Source organism: Populus trichocarpa, chromosome 5 (genome assembly GCF_000002775.5).
Source record: "Populus trichocarpa isolate Nisqually-1 chromosome 5, P.trichocarpa_v4.1, whole genome shotgun sequence".
NCBI lineage: Eukaryota > Viridiplantae > Streptophyta > Magnoliopsida > Malpighiales > Salicaceae > Populus > Populus trichocarpa.
This window is the reverse complement of record NC_037289.2, coordinates 7,552,857-7,574,218: the sequence shown is the minus strand read 5'-3', so window position 1 is coordinate 7,574,218 and position 21,362 is coordinate 7,552,857. Positions and strand designations below refer to the sequence as shown.

Genomic DNA, 21,362 nt, shown 5'->3' with positions numbered 1-21,362 from the left:
GAAGGTTGCTTTTGCATTTTTAAGTTCTTCCACAGCTTTGCTGGTAAAGTATTTTAGTTCAAATTTGTTAACCATCATGCTGCTTTTAGAGTCCTTACATGTAGAAGTCAATGGTGGATATAGTAATTGATCAAGAAGATTCACCAAGTTTTTGATTGAAGGTCAATCATTCTATAACTTCGCTTTTACAAATAATTTAAACATTCCTCAGTAAATCTTCACAGGAGATTAAAGAAATCAGATTTCAGTGCCAACGATGGTCGCATTCTTTGGCTACATAAACTAGGTTACGTGTAGCCCGCAGAGCAGCACGGGCAAGCATGCCAGTAAAGAACGAAAAAATCATGTAATCTTCCAAAGAGATTAGAGAATGATCTTATTGAATTAAACAACTAGGTTGACTTTAAGTAGCCTTTTAAAAAATTAAATCATGAGAGATTGCAACCCACTAATCCTAATAACATGGTTAAAGAATAGGTAAAACAAATAATCATTAACAGATCCAAAATCTAATGACTAAAAAGCACTAACAACTTTAACAACATTAACACCATGTTTAATAAAATTTAAATGGTACAAGTACGTGCATGGATTGTAAAAACACAGTTTACCTGTAATGTTTCCAAAACTAAAACATCGATCCTGTAAGTTATATCCTTACTGGGGTTACTTTTGGTCTCCACATCCCTCTTGATTTCAACAATAGAAATTTGGAGGTGGCCACAACATGCAAGAATGGCCAGGAAAATTTGCTACTTTGCTAATTCTACCACTACTTAAATCACATACACGAGCATCGCCGCCACTCAACTCCCCTTGGCGACTAGCATCGAGAGGATCTATGAAGTATATACAATTACCTTTACGCCCAGAAAAATCTTTAGCTGAAACAGAGAAACTGCATTCATTACCCAAGACAAAAACCTTATCCCCTAACGAGCTTATATTCACCCAAGTACCCCACTCTTCATCAAGCTTATACACTTTAATACTGACCGTCTTAGCTTGACAAATTGGGAGATACCTAAATGGATACGCGACATCACTGTGAAGTTCATCATTCCAAGTTCTCCTTTCTCCGTGGAAGAACCTATCAACAACATAAAAATCACCATCCGACTCAACCAAAGTCTTCTGGCTACCATAGCCATATAGCGGAGGTGAATATTGAATCAAATTCAAAGATGAATTAATCCAATAAATAGTCCCCAATCTATCAACAACATATGCTTGTCCCCTGTAAACAATAATATCATCATAGTTAAAACTTGTTTCATCTATAAACTTCCATTCCTTCTCATCGAACCTCCAGTAACCCAATTTTCCTTCATGGAAGATTGCTAGAACACCATACTCATTAGTGTTCCTATTAGTAGAAGATGGAAGCAACACAACTTTATTGATCCCATGAGGACTACCACTAGCAAGTTTAAGGCTACATGCTTTAGTTATTTCTACTAAGCGAAAGCGCAACAAGTTCAACATCTTTGGCATCATGCCTGGAGAATCAGTCCTCAATTGGCGGTTTGAGACTGGAACTAAAAGCTGGATATCTCCATAGGTTGACTCCTCAACTTTAGTCAACCAGGCCATAGAGCTCGAAGAGCTTGAATCCTCACTATCATCAACAAGTTCGACACGGCAGATTGTGACTTGAGACAAATAGGCGTGTGCCCGGATTGGTTTAGGGAGCTTAAGGGGCACACGAGGAGACTGCTTGTAGAAAAGAGAGATTGATGATCTCCATGACGTGCAAACCGCAGATCAGCCCAGCTATGATTACTACCATCATCAACCTCCATCTTCCTTTCCCAGAAATTTTATTAAGAGAGTAAAGAGAAGGAGTGACTTCTGTCTGATCTAGGCATATTGATTCCTTTAAGAGTCTATGTTAAGTTATTGCCAGTCATCCAAGACGGCTTGACCTGCATGCATGTGGAAAATTGGGCTTCGTTGACCGGTCATTGGATTTGGACAGAAAGCTCATGGCGTGTAGTAACAGGGTTGATGTCTTTGTCGATATACTGTTTAAATTCACGAGAAATTATTTATTTTTATTGGTCCACGTATCTCTATGAAATTAGAAAAAGATTTCCACCAATGCTTTAATCTTAATGTGAATAATCTATGTTTGACTGATTCCAAGAGACTGACCAATTTAAGGGGCAAAAAAAAAAAAAAAAGATAAGTGGATTTCCAAGAGACTCACCAATTCCAAGAGACTCCCTATTTCTTAATATATCCATACGCGTGTAGCTGTAGGAATGGATTCAAGATGTTACTTTATGAAAGAAAAGACAAAAACATAATCCCATTTCGAAATTGATTTCCAAAACTATTAATGCAAGAAAACATTTTTTTTTCCAATCAATGTTTTTTTTTTTTAATTTTTAATTTATATTTTATTGAATTATCTAATTTTCATGATATGAATTGTGAGTTTTGATGATTAACCTGGTTATTTAAGGTTTTTTTTTCTTATTCAACTTTTTTGTCGTGATTTCATTCTTTAATATTATGTTAATTAATAATTAGGCTTTATGATTTATTTTATTTGCTTTTTACTAAGTTATTTCAGTCTAATGATCGGATAATAGTGATTAATAGGTTAACCCGAGTTAATTCGAGTTGTTTTTTGTATTTTTTAAAATTGAATTTGATTTTTTAATTTTATCATTTAATATTGGGTCGGTTAGGAATTTAGCTTTATAACTTATTTTGATTTGTTTTCTATGGAGATATCTTGGTCTCATGATCAAGGCTGCAAGTTTTGGTATTTTAACCTCGGTTAAATCATGTCATTTTTTATTTATTTTCTTTCTAAGAAGTTATCTCGATTTCATGTAATTCAAAATTGTATTTGCTTTTTATTTGGTTAATCCGATTGATTCATTTTTCTTTTTTTTTGATTAATTTTTTTTTTAATTTCATCATTTAATATTGTGTTTGATTGAGAATTAAGTTTCATGATTTATTTTGGTTTGGTTTTTATGAAGTTATCCTGACATCATGAAACGAAAATAGTGCTTAATGGGTTAACTCGTATTGACTTGACTCATTTTTTGTGTCATTTTCTTAATTAATGTTTTTACAAATTTCTTAATTAATGTTTTTACAAATTTAAAAACATGTTTTTAATTTACATGTTTTTAAATATGTAAATTAAAAACTGAACAAAGTGGAACACATGTTTCCGAGGAGATGTTGTCGTAAGATTTTTATTTTCGTATTCTCAATCATTTTCAGGTCATTTTTGTGTTTTAATTTTTTTTAAATAATATTTTTATTTTTTACTTGAAATTATTTTTTTTTATATTTTCACATCATTTTAATATGCTGATATAAAAATAATTTTTTTTTAAAAAATATTTTTTAATATATTTTAAAATTAAAAACACTTTAAAAAACATTCATTATCACATCTCCAAATACCTACTGAATCCCTCGGTAATAAAGTCCTAAACAAATCATCTGCCACTGGAAATTATCTATAGTCACCTATGTCATGCTTCTATCACCTAAGCAAAGCTTCGATCGAAAGGTGTTCAAGCTAGGAAAAAAATTAAACTATACTTGTACGTTGAGCGAGAGTTTATGAGCAAGTTTGTTTGCAGAAACTTGGATTTCTATGTTTAATTCCATCTTCGTTAGTAACGATATGTATGATCATGTCAATTTAGCCTACGCTGTCTCACTATATTAATTACTCCTAGCTAGCTAGCTAGCTTGCATTCAAGAATTTCACGAGAATATATATGTTTGGTATATTAGAGTTATGATGATAAATTAAATTTGCTTTCTTCTCAGCGCCAAGTCGAGTGATTTCAAGATTTTATATATTCAAATTTCAGTTATTATAAATATATTCTCCTAAATTGTTGAATGCTTTATATTCATGTCTGAAAACAGGGGAAGGAAAAAAGAAAAAGAAAGGAAAGAAAAAGTATTCTCTAGTAAGTTCTTTGGGATCTTCCCATGCATTCAACAATTCAATGTTTCAAATATCCACGACAAACAAAGACAAAAAAATAAAAAAAATATCCTAAATATACGTAATTGCGACACATGATTGCTGCTAAATCTTCTCCTAAATATTTGTTAATTATGACATATATTTCTTTCGTTTTTTTTTTTTAAAAAATAAAGAGTTCAATGATCCAAAAGTATAGAAAGTAACAGTTCTTTATTGAAATAGGATAGTTAAAGTGGGATTATTAACATTCCGGATTTGGCGAAGGATCATCGATCTTCTACATCATTGATACAACTCATATTCTTGCATTTTATTAATTAGTTGTATCAGGATATTAATCCCCTATCAACTGACTAAAATTCACAGGTGTTGCATATTTTGCTCCTCCACCAAAGAGGGCTCGAGCTGCTAATTTGGCTGCACGCTCAGTTGGGTGAATTGCATCCCAGAATACGTACTCTCGACGATTCGGACAAAGCTTTGCATCTCGATTACATGGGGATTCGGCATTGTAGCTTCCATTCCCACAGCATGCTGTTTGCGCCTCCTTGAAACCTGAGAAATCAGGATGATTAAATTAACATAATACTATAAATTTTAATGTGACAAAATTATCGTATTTTATTGTCTTAGAGCTAAAAATGACAAAAACTTGAAGGTTGCCAGCTCTACTTGTCAGCTTAGACGTGATTTCTTGTAGTGCTTCGAGCATTTTTGATAAAATTCTTTGTTAGAATGAAATACTTACCGACGGATCGTGGGTTATGAAGGACCTCATAAGCTATCTCATAAAGATTTCCAAGAGAGTACTTCATGTCTTGAACTTGAGAGGTTAAATTTAGTAAGAGGATCTCAGTGGCATTGAAGAATGCTTGAGCCAAATCATTCATTTCCTTGTTGCATTCACCAGTTCCAAGAGCACGCTCTAGCGGACAGCATCCGATTGGTGCGATGCTTACAATGCCGAATTTCCGAGCCCCTAAGTCGTACAAACTCTGCCACAATATATGCCAAATTGATATAATCAATTTTTTTTTCTAATATTTATAAAACAATTTAAGGGAGTTAGAGATAGATTTAGAATCAAGGCTTGAATAAAATCATCTTCATATTTGCCGTTAATGCCTGTCAAAAGCATCAGTAAGTGGAATGATTGCCGACGGTTTTGGAAACATAGTGGCATAATTAGTGACACATTTTGCATCACCTGGCAATGCAATTTCTTACCCGTAGATGAATTTGATATGTTGATGATAGAATGCGTAGCAGCTCTTGCGCCTCAGGCAGATTAGGGTCATTCTTAGACATATTTAGCTGATATTCAAAGAGGTCATTGCCTCCAACACTGATGAGAAACAATGACTTAGATAGCATATCAGCAGCAGCTTCTGTACCCAATATTTCTGTGAGATTTCCACAAACTGTTGAAAATTGTTGAATCTGCTCTCTCATCGGCACAACCTTCGTCTGCAAAGTTATTATAAAATGAAGTTCATTAATTACTGCCCTATGATGTAAATTTAGAAACAAACTAACTAAGATGACACAAATGTAACATTTTTTCAATGACAGAAATTAAGGCTTACAAATAATTGGAATCCGGTGGTGTCGATAATCCCTGAGCCTCCTGATGCAAAATTGACACCACAGCGTATGTTGTGCTTGAAACTCGATGTTTGATTGAGAAGATAAAAAAAGGATTGCGGGCTCTTCTTAAAACCAAAGAGCTTAGCTGTCCAAGCAAACATTGATCATTAGCTATAAATTCTATATCACAATAAATGAAGTTCTGAAATGTTAAACAAGTTCTCGTTACGTTATGAAAGAAAGAATTGCTAGCATTTCAGAAAATTGCTAAACTATCTGTGCTATCAAGTATCACTTGCTCTTTTTTTTTTTTGAATGAGTAGCAAATTTTGTTTAATAGTTACAAATAGTCGATCCATACCGATACTGTCAGCAGAATTATAGCCATTGCTGAACCTTCCGGTAGGCACCGAACCGGGATAATCAATCCCATAATACCGGAAGTTCGCCTTTCCTCGGCACTCGGGTATGAAATTATTTGTACCAACATCAACAGTTGAGTCACCAAATACAAATATGGCTGGTACAGCAGCATCAGCCAAGTGAAAGGCCAGATTGGCCAGCAATTAGGAAAGAAAACAAAAGCATGAAGTGTTTCTGTTTGTCATTAGAATTTGGTTGTGCAATAAATCTGTGTCTCCCACTTTAAGTGATTGTGTTATGAACATGGATGCATATAAGTATTATATAGCCAGTGACCTTAGGAGTGGACAAGAGAGTATGGTTTTATGTTGCTCATTTTCTTGGTAATTAGGCTTATAAAACAAAAGGCTGGCGGATTGTCCTAGCCACCGAATCAAAATGTGTCTGGAACAATCTTTGAACTGATGCATCTTTCTCTTATATGCCAATTTGTACAGATTCAAGATTTTTTTGGTTAATGACTAGGGTATTCTTGAGTAAGCTTTCAAACACAGAGAGCAGTTCCTTTTTTAATCAAATTTTATAGACGACTCATGATCTACATCTAAATCCATAGCGTCCTTTCAGATTCAAAAACGAAATTATAATCTTAAAAAACGAACCTACCTCCTCACAAAGAAAGGGATGACTCGATCCATTGGCATCTGGCAAAATATAATACAACAAAATGGATCTTCTCCAAGGTCACATATTCCGAAGTAAAAATTAAAATATTGGTAGCTTAATTTTAATGGTTGATTTATGCGGCTACAATTCATGGACTGTTTTCATGCACTTGAGATTCTATGTTTGATTCCGTCCTTGCTAGTAACGAAATGAATGTCTTGGTGTTTACTACACGACTTGGACGTTTCACCATCTCCCAGCTTGCATTTCAAGATTTTCACGAGAATATGCTTCCCAATACAAAAGTTCTGATGGTAACTTGTATTTGCATTTTTCATTGCCGAGTGTGTGTGTGAGAGTTTATTATTTTATTAATGTTCAATTTTTAATTATTCATATTCCCAATAGAAAAAATGCCAACTGATGAATAAGCAGATCTTAACATGTTCCCCCATACATTTTAGTAAGTAGGATATATATTAGGAGGTATTTTATCAGCAGATAGCATTGAATGAACAAGATTAAATTGCAATAAGGTTGATTGGAAAAGACTATGCTATGGATGCAAACGGGACAAATTAAAATCAAACTGTGAAATAAGAAATACAATTTTGTGTTTTTTCTATGCATAAAAGATATCAATACAAGTTTAGTTTTGTCCTTTGCCGTTGTTTCAAAAATCTCGGACTAAAATTTGTTATAAATAATCTTTAATCACGAGAGGGAGCTTATATTTTATATAATTTATTTTGATACCTTGGCCTCCAAATTGAAATTTTATATCTAGACTATTGTGTATGTTTACAAATTAAAAATATATATTTTTTTCTTTGAGTTCAAACCTTATATATTAATTAGTTTGAAAACCTTTAACGGTAATGATGTCTCAAAATCTAATATGCTCGATGCGGGTTTTAAGAGTGTTTAGATAGAGAGTAATCACATATTCATGTCAATATTTTTTTTCCAGAGTTCATAAAGTTGATAATTGGTGATATAAGACTCAACACTTGTAAAATAGTCTCTTTTGATGGGATTTAGGAATTTTTTGATGATAAAGTTAGTGACTTTAATTTGAACAAGAAATTTACCTTTCCATTCTCTTCTTTTGAAATACAATCATTTAGAATTTCTCTGCCTTTATCTATCCTAGAGAGTTGCTCTTGGACTTTTAGCAAGTATTTTGTTAAAGTAGGGTCTCTAATTTTAAATATCATTTGGCACTATTCAATTATGAGTTAGGAGTCACTCTGGACTCGGAGAGGGGAAGCTTCAAAGGTTTTTGCCAGGCCCAATCTTGCTAAGAAAGCTTCATACTCTGATACGTTGTTGGTGGCTAAAAATTCAAATTGAATTTCATATTCAAAGACTTGCCCATGAGGGCTCACAAGTACTTTTTTTAGAATTGAAAGATCTATCAACATATAATTCTCAATGTGAGATCAATTGTATTAACTATGAGGGGATCAAAGCTTTTTCTAAGAGGATCTGATGTTCAACTATTGGAATAAACTTATCCTGGAGATCATTCTTAAAAGAGTATTCTGCTATGAAATTTGTTAAGGCTTACCCTTTAATAGTTGGTCTTGGTTAATATAAAAGTCTATTTTTCTAACTCAATTTCTCATCTCACTGGCTATCCAAACATGTATACCTTGTGGAGAATTTGTCATAGAAGCTAGTCTGTTAATATTATAACTTGATGAGCTTGGAGGTACAATTTTAACTTTCTAGAGGTTTTCACTAGAGCTAAGGCTATATTTTTCACTTTCAAGTATCTTGTTTCAACATCATGAAAAGTTTGGCTAGAATAGTAAACCAGACATTGTATGCCATCTTTTTTTTTTTACTAACACGACATTCACTATCTAGTTAAAAACACCAAGATAGAGGAATATACTCTCAATTTCTTTTAGATGTGACAAGATCTTAAGAGATATGAGATAAGTTTTGACCTCTTCAAAAGCTTTCTGGCACTTTGATGTTCATTTAAAGTTTGTGATATCTTCAAAATCATGAAGAATGGTAGTTGCGTTCTTTCAACTTGAATATAAATATGTTGGGGGAGGTTAGTCTACTAGTGAGGCATTAACATCATTGACCTTTTAAGAAGGAGTTATATCCAATATTGCTTGAATCTTCTCAAGATTGGGTTCTATTCCATTGCTGCTTACTAGGAAACCTAAAACTTTTTCTCTTTTGATGACAAATACACACTTGAAAAGATTTAACTTCATCTAACATTTGCCCAAAACAAAACAAAAAAACATTTTCTAGATCCTTTAAATGTTGTTCAAAAGTCATGTTTTTCACCAACATTTGATCCACATAAGCTTTCATGTTTGTCCTAATTTGGTGTTTGAACACTTTGTTAACCATTTTCTGGTAAGTGGATCCTGTGTTTTTCAAGCCAAATGACATTGCCTTGTAGCAAAAAATTCATCGTTCTGTAATGAAAGAAGTCTTCTCCTCATCTTCTAGATACATAGGGATTTGATGGTACCTTTAAATAATATCCAAAGAGCTTAAGAATTTAAGGCCAACTGTAAAGTTCACCAATTTGTCAATCTTTGAGAGAGAAAAACTATTCTTTAGATATGTCTTGTTCAAACCGGTGAAGTCTACATACATTCTTTATTTTCCGATGCTCTTCTTTATCATTACCACATTACCTAACCAATCTGGATACATAACCTCACGAATGAACCTAACAGCTAATAATTTATCCACCTCTATAATTATTGCTCGTTGTTTTTGTTGTAACCCATTTTTGGGTCCCCATAAAATATATATAAAAATATATAGCCAAAGGAGGTTAGAAAAATAACAGGAGGCAGAAGCGCTCAGAAAATGGTTGGAAAATTGGTCAATGAGGTTAAAAATACAAAGATGGAATTTTTGATAATATATTCTTGAAGGAGGAGAGCCCTGTTGACAAGGAAAATTTGAAATTTGAGGAGAAAAGCCCAAATTTGGATGTTTATGGACTTAATTGGATTTTTAAATGAATTTATAGGAGATTTGATTGCAAGAAAAATTGATTTTTAAGTCAATTTGGGCTTTAATTAGAAGAAATTTAAGTTCTGGGGCCAAAATATATTTTTTAGGAATTTATTAGGTCAAATCAGGGGCCTAATTGCATAAATATTGAAGTTTAAGGGCCAATTGGGGACTTAATTGAAGGAATCCAAAACCAAGGACCAAATTGAAGAAGGCGCGTAAGTATGGGGGCTGGAATTAATTGTTTCAGGGGCCTAATTGAAGAAATTGGAAGTTTATTGATCAATTAAGGGCTCAATTGCATAATTCAGAGGCCAAGGACCAAAGTGAAAAACGCGGCCAAATATAGGGACGGGGTTCGAATTCGGCAGGGATGCAATTGAAGGGACAAAAGATAATTAAGGGCTGCTTCGCAAATTGACGTGTTTTGGCGTCTTGCAGGATTTAAATGAAACGGCGCGTTTTATCCAAAACGACGCCGTTTCATCCATTCAAAAAAAAAAAAAAAAAAAAAAAAAAAGAGCAGAACGGTGTCGTTTTGAACGACACTGTTCATCTTCTTCCCCCGATCATGCAGCGGGGAAGAAGGAAAAAGTTTGGCTTTAATTTGAATTCTGCCGGCCACTCTCTCGCCTGGAGCCCACCGACCGGACACAATGGCCGACCACCCACCGCGCACTTGCCAGAAAACCGGGGAGGGGGGCCGAGCCTTGGCAGTCGCGCCCCATGGCCGACCGGCCGGTTGCTCCCCATGCTCCACAGTACAAACCCACTCACTTGGCCCTATAAATAACAGCCAACACAGCAGCAATAGAGAGGGGGGAGACGGGGGAGAGAAAAAAAAGAGAAGAGAACAGAGGGGAGGAGCAAGGAAAAAACGAAAAAACAGAGGAGAGAGAGGGGAAGAGATAGAACGAAGGAGAGAGAAGGAAGAGAGGAGAACGAAAAAAAACAGCGAAGAGTAACGGGAAGAGAGGAAGGACCAACCCGAAAACAAAAGAAACCGAGAAAACAAAGAGAAAGGGAGGAACGGAGAGAACGAACCAAACCGTCGGAAACAGCCGCAGCGCCGCCGGGAGTCGCTGTCCGTGAACAAGTCGCCGCCACCAGCTTCCGCCACAGCACCGCCAGAAACGCAGGAAGCCACCGCCACCCCGCGCCAGGTAACTCTTCTCCCTCCCCTGTTCTGTTATTCCTTTATTTCCTTCTCTGCATGCAGAACGAATAGCGTTCTGCATGCAGGGGTGGGGGGAAATTAATTCCCCCCGCCCGTTTTGAGTCTGGGCCAGGCGGGTCCTGGCCCAGCCCTGTCTTCTGGGCCGGGTCTGGCCCAGAAGAGAATATTTTTATTTTGGGCCGAGATCGGCCCAATCCATTTTGGGCCAAAATCGGCCCAGCAATTTTGGGCTGAGTCCGGCCCAGTCGGTTGGGCCGGACCAGCCCAGCCCATTTAATATTATATATTATATTATATATATTATATTTTGTATTATTTATATAGATATATATATATGAAAAAATTACAAAAATTCTTCAAAAATTATTTCAAAAATATGTGATTTTCTGTAATTTTATTACTGTATTTTGATTAATATTGGTTGGTATTTTATACTGTAAAGATACAAAATCCGGTATTAAAATATCTGGTTTTCATCAAAACATCAAAGATTTTCAAAATAAAAAATGTCTTTTGCTTTCAAAAATTTTCTAAATATCTTTGAAAATATTGTTGATTTTTCTGCATTTTATTTTGTCAAAGTGGATTAATATTTGGTTGTATTTTTATACCGTAAGGATACAAACCCAGTATTAAAATACCCGATTTGCGTCAAAGCGTACAAAAATACATATTTAAAAAATGTTTTGTTTTAAAATACGGCCTAGTCTCTCCAACGTATATATATAAATATTATAACATCATATTTTCACACAACAAAGGAAATTTCAAAAAAACAATATATGTATTAGCATGCATTTTGGCTTTAATAACCAGTTTATTCAAGCCATGAGAACTAGGCCAATATTTCAAAAATTCTAAAAAATATTTTTGTCCTTTTTTAGTATTTGGGATTAAGAATTTATATGTAAAATGTATTCCTGATATTAAAAGATATAGCTTTTTTTTACATAGACATTAAAACGGTTAGGTTTTACCCGATAAGATAAGGACCTCCTTATTAAGGAGGACTTTTCTTGAACCATAGACGGACCAACAACTAGGAAACACAACGAAAACACCTTAAATTTTATCAGACAATTAAACGATGCAGCTTACCTTAGGTAGGGCGTATTTGGGGTGCTAATACCTTCCCTTTACGCAACCAGTCCCCGTACCCGATCTCTGAGACCAGTTAGGGTTCCTAGTGACCAAAATACTAGGTGGCGACTCCCACACCATTTTTCACTGCTAAGAGACAACGAATTCCTTGTCTCCCTACATTGACCAGATATATATCCCCCATATTACATTTTTTGTGGGTGGACGATCGCCGCGACGTCGCTCACGTGCGACAGAATGGCGACTCCACTGGGGACCTTGTGGACTAAGCTTTGTTTTTGTCTGATTTGTTTTTGTTTTCGTGTGTTTATTGTTAATATGCCTTTCCTTTTGTTATCTGCTTATATGCTTTAAATATTTTTACACATATTGTTCATGCATTTGTATAGAACTGTCTCATACATCTTATAGAACTGTCACATGCATCACATACTTTGATTATTGAGAGCACACACAAACTTTAAGTTAAGTGGGGGACTAGCAGCTTACCTTACGACTGTTAGTCAAGGTTTAAGTTTGTGTAAACCCCAACTCTTTGCTGAGTGCTTAGACTGGTAATAGTTGGTACATGTGACCATCTCATTGCCTACAAGCCCCCATATTGCCTCCACGAGGGCAATCACTGGGACAGCAAGAGACCCTTTTTAGAGACTGAATAGCCAACCTACCCTCGTCAAGCACAAAAGAATTAGAACCGGCTATAGGGTGTATGCTCCATAAAATATATTTTTGCATAAGACAAAACCTAACCATAAGGCATTTTGGTTTTCAGGTCTTTTCAGCTCACATTATATATGCATCATGCATTGTTCTTTATCATACATTCATTTACATTTTTTCACGCATACCAGATCGTGAAACATAGGTCCCACATCCAAAGTCCACAACACCCGGTCCAGATCAAGAATGGAGAATGAAGAAAGAGCTCACTTAGAGTCACATTACCAGACCGAGTTGGAGTCCGTAAAAAATGAAGTTTCTCGACTAACCGACTTACTCGAGCAGCTTTTAAGAGCTAAGAATGGGGAGGGAACATCAGCACAACAGCCTGAAGGAGCGCCAGCAGCTCACATCCCTCAAGCATCTCAAAACCAGGGGGCAAACTCGGCCAATGAACAATATTTTGTGCCTATCGCCCCTATCCAGCCAACTCATGCTCCAGTCACTGTGGACTTAACAGCGGAGGGAATACCGGATAATAGGTCTCCTAGTTTGATGGACCAAGACAAGCTGTTTGCTTTGGAAGAAAGATTACGGGCAATTGAGGGTAATGATTGGTTTGACCCTGTGCGAGCAGCCGAAGTATGTTTGGTACCAAACATCGTGGTACCAAAAGATTTTCGCATACCAGAGTTCATTAAGTATACCGGTCTGGAATGCCCAAACACTCACCTTCGATCCTACTGCAACAAAATGGCGGAAGTAATTCGTGATGATAAAATGCTAATCTATTTCTTTCAAGATAGCCTAGCAGGATCCGCTTTAAGCTGGTACATGAGGTTAGACAGCATCAGGATCAAGAGCTGGAGAGACTTGGTGGAGGCTTTCCTCAAACAGTACAAGTTTAACATGGAAATCGCTCCTGATCGAACAAGTCTAATGGCAATGGAGAAAAGGAGCCAGGAGTCAGTAAGGGCTTATGCACAAAGATGGAGAGATGAGGCAATGCATGTCCAACCCCCTTTGATAGAAACAGAAATGGTGAGCTTGTTTGCCAATACCTTCAAAGCACCTTATTATGAGCACCTAATGGGTAGCTCATCTCAGCATTTCTACGATGCGGTACGCATAGCTGAAAGAATAGAGCAAGGGATTAAAGCTGGACGTATAGTTGAGCCATTGGAGGCGAAGGGTTTTATGGGAAGAAAAATGGGAGGTCATATTTACGACTTTGAAGGTGGGTCCGAGGGCAATATAGTGGATTCACTCAACCCACAAATACCTACCTCTCATGTTGCCCACATAAACTTTAACAAACCATTTTCCTCTAATCAAGTAAATAACCAGTCAAACAACCAAAACAACTACCAAAGACCAAATACAAGGTACATCTCAGAACAACTACCGCCATTACCCATGCCTTTGAAGGAAATGTATGCCAAACTACTGAGCATTGGACAAATAGCTCCTATCCCTACATTACCACTACAACCACCATTCCCCATCTGGTATAAGCCCGAGTTGACTTGCGAGTACCATGCTGGTATTCCCGGACATTGTCTTGAAACGTGCTACGCTTTCAAGAGCATGTTGTTGAAGCTCATCAAGATAGGATGGGTGTCGTTTGAAGACACACCCAATATCAATTCAAATCTATTGCCCAGTAATGACAAAAGTAATAGGGGATAAAGGGTTGGAAAACCTTGGTCAAGAATCGTCAATAATGAAGAAGGCGAGATCGAAAGAGAAGACAAGGAAACGCAAATGGGGAAGGAAGATGAAGCATTGTCTCGGTTGACTTTCCAGAACGGGTTGACCCAAGAACTTCTCGTAGTTTTCAAAATGTAAAACAACTTTATTTGCCTTAGCATGTTTTTGTCATTTGCTTTTGTCAGTACTTTTATTTTCTCTGTTGGGCAATCAGGGCTCATGTTTTCAGCCAGATTTTATGTTTGTCTTTGAGCCTACCTTTTTTTTTTAATAAATGATGAGATTATGCACTTTTTGAACAAGTTTGAGTGGTTATATCATAAAATGGTTTAATATGAAATTTAAGAAAAGCTAACCCTAAAGTACATCCCTACCTCTGATGAATGATTAAGTGGTCACTTTATAATCATCTGTAATAACAATGTGCATTTTGAAAAAGAACGAAAAAAAAAAAAAAAAAAATCATCATTATCCCTTCACGCACTAAAAAAGTTTATCATTGGCTGAATGAATTTATTCTCTATAAAAGCCCAGACTAGGATCACACCCCTACACTGGGGGCAAAACGAGTTGTTTTTTTTGAAAAGTTTTACGAGTTTAAAATTGGTTGGAAGCCTATAGATTTGAAAACCAAGCTAAAGCATTTGACAAAAGCATGACAAAGAGGCAAATACAAGTCATACATTTTGAGAAAAGGACTACTTGAAGAAAGTCAAAGACTTCTTCTCAAAGATATGATAGGCAGCACGAGAAATGAATCCAGCATACGACTTCAAAAGCAAGCTCATATCAAGAGAGAGTTTCATGAAATAGAAGAAGATGATGGGGCCTATGTTTCAAAACCAGGTACAAATGCATGCATGGCATCTAATCATAAATCATTGCATATATGTTTTTTGGATCATTACAGGAGGAGACCTTAATGCATTCCAACAAAATTGGAGATGAAGAAAGAATCATTGAGTTGATTCTAGAACAACGAGAAGAGAAGATAATAATTTTCAAACCCTGCCATCAGGAGGAACGACATCGAGCAATCGGTTAAAGGGAATCGCCAGATGGGATTCCAGGTTAACCGATTTACAAAATAGATTTTTTGGTTTTTGATTAAAGAAGATCGCCAGAAGGGATCTCATTATTTCAGCTTCGGAAAAAGGAATCGCCAGATGGGATTCCAAGTTGTTTGAGATCGCCAGAAGGGATCTCGTATTTCGATATTGGTTAAAAGAGGTCGCCAGAAGGGACCTCATATTTCATATTGAATAAAAGGAATCGCCAGATGGGATTCCAAGTTGTTTGAGATCGCCAGAAGGGATCTCGTATTTCGATATTGGTCAAAGGAGGTCGCCAGAAGGGACCTCGTATTTCAGCTTTGAATAAAAGGAATCGCCAGATGGGATTCTAAGTTGATGAAGGTCGCCAGATGGGACCTCATATTTCATGTTGGTTAAAAGGAATCGCCAGATTGGGATTCCAAGTTGATTAAAGGAGATCGCCAGAAGGGATCTCGTGTTTCGCTATTTGGAGGTCGCTAGATGGGACCTCGTATTACATGTTGGTTAAAAGGAATCGCCAGATGGGATTCCAAGTTGTTTGGATAAAGGAGATCGCCAGAAGGGATCTTGTATTTCGATGAAGGTCGCCAGAAGGAACTTCATGTTTTAGCTTTAGTAAAAGGAATTGCCCAATGGGATTCCAAGTTATTTGAGATCGCCAGAAAAGATCTCGTACTTCGACATTCATCAAGGAAGGTCGCTAGAAGGGACCTCGTATTGAAACTTTTTCTTAGAAAAGCATGGAGTTTACTAAGAATTCTTCCCCTGGGTAGGTCACCCATTATAATGAGACCGCACTTCACATTATTTCCATTTGGGTTAGTCACCCATACAATGAGACCATCTTTTTTTCTTGGGTTCGTCACCCATACAATGAGACCATCATTTTTCTTGGGTTCGTCACCCATACAATGAGACCATTATTTTTCTTGGGTTAGTCACCCATACAATGAGACCATTATTTTTCTGGGTTAGTCACCCATACAATGAGACCATCATTTTTTCCTGGGTTAGTCACCCATACAATGAGACCATCATTTTTCCTGGGTTAGTCACCCATACAATGAGACCATCATTTTTCTTGGGTTCGTCACCCATACAATGAGACCATCATTTTTCCTGGGTTAGTCACCCATACAATGAGACCATTATTTATTCCTGGGTTAGTCACCCATACAATGAGACCATCATTTTTCTTGGGTTCGTCACCCATACAATGAGACCATTATTTTTCTTGGGTAGGTCACCCATACAATGAGACCATTATTTTTCCTGGGTAGGTCACCCATAATAATGAGACCACTCTTTCCTTTTCCCATTCGGGCAGGTCACCCGTCATAATGAGACCACACACGTGTTTTTGTATTTGGTTATGGGTAAAAGAATCGCCAGATGGGATTCTAAGTTTTTTTGTTAAAGGAGATCGTTAGAAGGGATCTTGTATTTCAATATTGGTTAAAAGGGGAATTGCCAGACGGGATTCCAAGTTGAGTAAGCAATAATTATAGGTTTTGGTTTAGAAGATCGCCAGAAGGGATCTCAAGATGATAAATTTTGATCATAGTTTTTGGGTTAAGGAGGATTGCTGTAAGGACAAAGTTTCAGAGCAATCGAGCTCCGACTAGATCAGTTTCGGGAGCTCAGTTTTGGTTTATCTTTATAAAACTTACTGCGCAAAACCTCTGCTCCGTAAGCATTATAAAGAGGGGGCATCTGTTGTAACCCATTTTTGGGTCCCCATAAAATATATATAAAAATATATAGCCAAAGGAGGTTAGAAAAATAACAGGAGGCAGAAGCGCTCAGAAAATGGTTGGAAAATTGGTCAATGAGGTTAAAAATACAAAGATGGAATTTTTGATAATATATTCTTGAAGGAGGAGAGCCCTGTTGACAAGGAAAATTTGAAATTTGAGGAGAAAAGCCCAAATTTGGATGTTTATGGACTTAATTGGATTTTTAAATGAATTTATAGGAGATTTGATTGCAAGAAAAATTGATTTTTAAGTCAATTTGGGCTTTAATTAGAAGAAATTTAAGTTCTGGGGCCAAAATATATTTTTTAGGAATTTATTAGGTCAAATCAGGGGCCTAATTGCATAAATATTGAAGTTTAAGGGCCAATTGGGGACTTAATTGAAGGAATCCAAAACCAAGGACCAAATTGAAGAAGGCGCGTAAGTATGGGGGCTGGAATTAATTGTTTCAGGGGCCTAATTGAAGAAATTGGAAGTTTATTGATCAATTAAGGGCTCAATTGCATAATTCAGAGGCCAAGGACCAAAGTGAAAAACGCGGCCAAATATAGGGACGGGGTTCGAATTCGGCAGGGATGCAATTGAAGGGACAAAAGATAATTAAGGGCTGCTTCGCAAATTGACGTGTTTTGGCGTCTTGCAGGATTTAAATGAAACGGCGCGTTTTATCCAAAACGACGCCGTTTCATCCATTCAAAAAAAAAAAAAAAAAAAAAAAAAAAGAGCAGAACGGTGTCGTTTTGAACGACACTGTTCATCTTCTTCCCCCGATCATGCAGCGGGGAAGAAGGAAAAAGTTTGGCTTTAATTTGAATTCTGCCGGCCACTCTCTCGCCTGGAGCCCACCGACCGGACACAATGGCCGACCACCCACCGCGCACTTGCCAGAAAACCGGGGAGGGGGGCCGAGCCTTGGCAGTCGCGCCCCATGGCCGACCGGCCGGTTGCTCCCCATGCTCCACAGTACAAACCCACTCACTTGGCCCTATAAATAACAGCCAACACAGCAGCAATAGAGAGGGGGGAGACGGGGGAGAGAAAAAAAAGAGAAGAGAACAGAGGGGAGGAGCAAGGAAAAAACGAAAAAACAGAGGAGAGAGAGGGGAAGAGATAGAACGAAGGAGAGAGAAGGAAGAGAGGAGAACGAAAAAAAACAGCGAAGAGTAACGGGAAGAGAGGAAGGACCAACCCGAAAACAAAAGAAACCGAGAAAACAAAGAGAAAGGGAGGAACGGAGAGAACGAACCAAACCGTCGGAAACAGCCGCAGCGCCGCCGGGAGTCGCTGTCCGTGAACAAGTCGCCGCCACCAGCTTCCGCCACAGCACCGCCAGAAACGCAGGAAGCCACCGCCACCCCGCGCCAGGTAACTCTTCTCCCTCCCCTGTTCTGTTATTCCTTTATTTCCTTCTCTGCATGCAGAACGAATAGCGTTCTGCATGCAGGGGTGGGGGGAAATTAATTCCCCCCGCCCGTTTTGAGTCTGGGCCAGGCGGGTCCTGGCCCAGCCCTGTCTTCTGGGCCGGGTCTGGCCCAGAAGAGAATATTTTTATTTTGGGCCGAGATCGGCCCAATCCATTTTGGGCCAAAATCGGCCCAGCAATTTTGGGCTGAGTCCGGCCCAGTCGGTTGGGCCGGACCAGCCCAGCCCATTTAATATTATATATTATATTATATATATTATATTTTGTATTATTTATATAGATATATATATATGAAAAAATTACAAAAATTCTTCAAAAATTATTTCAAAAATATGTGATTTTCTGTAATTTTATTACTGTATTTTGATTAATATTGGTTGGTATTTTATACTGTAAAGATACAAAATCCGGTATTAAAATATCTGGTTTTCATCAAAACATCAAAGATTTTCAAAATAAAAAATGTCTTTTGCTTTCAAAAATTTTCTAAATATCTTTGAAAATATTGTTGATTTTTCTGCATTTTTATTTTGTCAAAGTGGATTAATATTTGGTTGTATTTTTATACCGTAAGGATACAAACCCAGTATTAAAATACCCGATTTGCGTCAAAGCGTACAAAAATACATATTTAAAAAATGTTTTGTTTTAAAATACGGCCTAGTCTCTCCAACGTATATATATAAATATTATAACATCATATTTTCACACAACAAAGGAAATTTCAAAAAAACAATATATGTATTAGCATGCATTTTGGCTTTAATAACCAGTTTATTCAAGCCATGAGAACTAGGCCAATATTTCAAAAATTCTAAAAAATATTTTTGTCCTTTTTTAGTATTTGGGATTAAGAATTTATATGTAAAATGTATTCCTGATATTAAAAGATATAGCTTTTTTTTACATAGACATTAAAACGGTTAGGTTTTACCCGATAAGATAAGGACCTCCTTATTAAGGAGGACTTTTCTTGAACCATAGACGGACCAACAACTAGGAAACACAACGAAAACACCTTAAATTTTATCAGACAATTAAACGATGCAGCTTACCTTAGGTAGGGCGTATTTGGGGTGCTAATACCTTCCCTTTACGCAACCAGTCCCCGTACCCGATCTCTGAGACCAGTTAGGGTTCCTAGTGACCAAAATACTAGGTGGCGACTCCCACACCATTTTTCACTGCTAAGAGACAACGAATTCCTTGTCTCCCTACATTGACCAGATATATATCCCCCATATTACATTTTTTGTGGGTGGACGATCGCCGCGACGTCGCTCACGTGCGACAGTTTTCCTGCCCAAATTTTTTCTTCTTCTATCTAATATAAAGGAAAATTGGATTAACTTGAAGTTTGTGAACATATATCTTTAGGCTGATACCTGACATATCTAAAGTGTTGAAAGCAAAATTAGTTTTATAGGTGAAGAGAAAATCTGTTAGTAATAGTTATTGAGGTGATTCCAAGGTTAGACCTATCTTGGTGACAATCCCTTTATCTTGTCCTAAAGACATTTCTTTCAACTACTTTGTGGCCTCATTTCTGACCTCCACCCTTTTCTTCAAGAACCCTTGATGGTCCAGGGGTAAAGACCTCTTGCCTTTCAAACATACAAACACATAATGTCTTGAGGCCCCTTGATTTCCTTTCACGATAACAATCCCCCTCTGAATAGGGAATTTTCAGAAAAACTATTATGTGTTTATTACTGCATTAATCTTATGTAAGAGAGGTTTTCTTATTATGGTGTTATAGGCCAGAGCCATATCTATTACCATAAAGGTTTGTTGAAAGGTAAAACACTTAGGGTAAGTGTCTATTGTGATTGAGATCTTCAAGACACCTTGTATTGGCACTTTTGACTGTTTAATCTCATTTAAATAGTTTTTTTACATGAGTCATCTTTGAGGGATCTATCCTTGTATAGGACATCTCATCTTTATATAAGATATTAACTAAGCTTTCATCATCTACCAACACCCTGTGGACTTGATGATTGGTTAGAACTATAGAAATTGCCAATGCATCCTCATGGAGGTGAGTCACCCTCTCTCTATTTTCTAAAGTAAAAGTTAAAGGCTCGTATCATAGGTTCTGTTGATGAGCTGTTGTGAAGACATATTTTCTATACTTCCTCTTGCCATTATAAGTATCCCCCCCAGCTAAAGTGCCATTTAGAATCACAGTGATCTCAGGTAGGGTTTGAACAGGTTGGCTGGGCTCTTCTCTGTCACGTTCCAAGTGGACATGCCTTTTGATAAATTGCTTTAGATAACACTTGCCTATTAGCATCTCAATCTCTTTTTATAATGTGAAGCAATCTTTTGTATCATGTCATTTATCATTGTGAAACAAACAAAACTTCTTGGAGATACGTGTGTGTGGAGGCGACACAATAGAAGATAGATATTAAACAAAGTCTTTTCACTTACTGGTTGCAAAAAATTCTATGGGGGTGGTGTTTAGAGGAGTTATATATCTCCTATTGGAATATTATATGCGTTCATTTACTAGCCTTTTCTAACCTTTATTGGAATTATTCCATTTCCAAATCTCAATTACTTCAACTAGCACAATCTAATATAAGTATCCAAACAGTTAAAAACTTAAAACATTCCATTTCTTTCCTCATTTTCAACCCTAGGCCGAATTTTCCTTAAACAAGAAATGTTTATTTTCGTTTCAATACACACAACTTACACATTATTTATTCCTTTTCCACATAAACAAACATGTTTAAAGAATCAATTAAGTCAATTTCATTTACCCTTAAAGCTTATCAAGACTAATCCCTTGAACAATGGTGACATAACACTTCCTTCATCATTTTATTTTTAATTAACACCTTATCCATTCATATATTACCTATGCTCTCATAATTCTACT

At 36.8% G+C, this 21,362-nt stretch overlaps 2 protein-coding genes across 2 annotated transcripts; both read right to left on the bottom strand.

Annotated features, from left to right (window-relative positions):
- Window positions 1-472: 472 nt before the first annotated feature.
- LOC18099108 (putative F-box protein At1g65770) lies at window positions 473-1,868 on the bottom strand. The gene has a single exon (XM_052452842.1). The coding sequence runs from the start codon at window positions 1,591-1,593 to the stop codon at window positions 697-699; it is 897 nt and encodes a 298-aa protein (XP_052308802.1). The 5' UTR covers window positions 1,594-1,868; the 3' UTR covers window positions 473-696.
- Window positions 1,869-4,307: 2,439 nt separating this feature from the next.
- Window positions 4,308-6,927, bottom strand: LOC112327562 (GDSL esterase/lipase At5g55050). The gene is made up of 6 exons (XM_024601371.2): window positions 6,822-6,927; window positions 5,922-6,080; window positions 5,560-5,705; window positions 5,201-5,440; window positions 4,722-4,968; window positions 4,308-4,528 (listed from the first exon to the last, which is right to left on the bottom strand). Exons 1-6 carry the CDS (start codon window positions 6,925-6,927, stop codon window positions 4,308-4,310), a joined length of 1,119 nt encoding a protein of 372 aa, XP_024457139.2.
- Window positions 6,928-21,362: the final 14,435 nt, after the last annotated feature.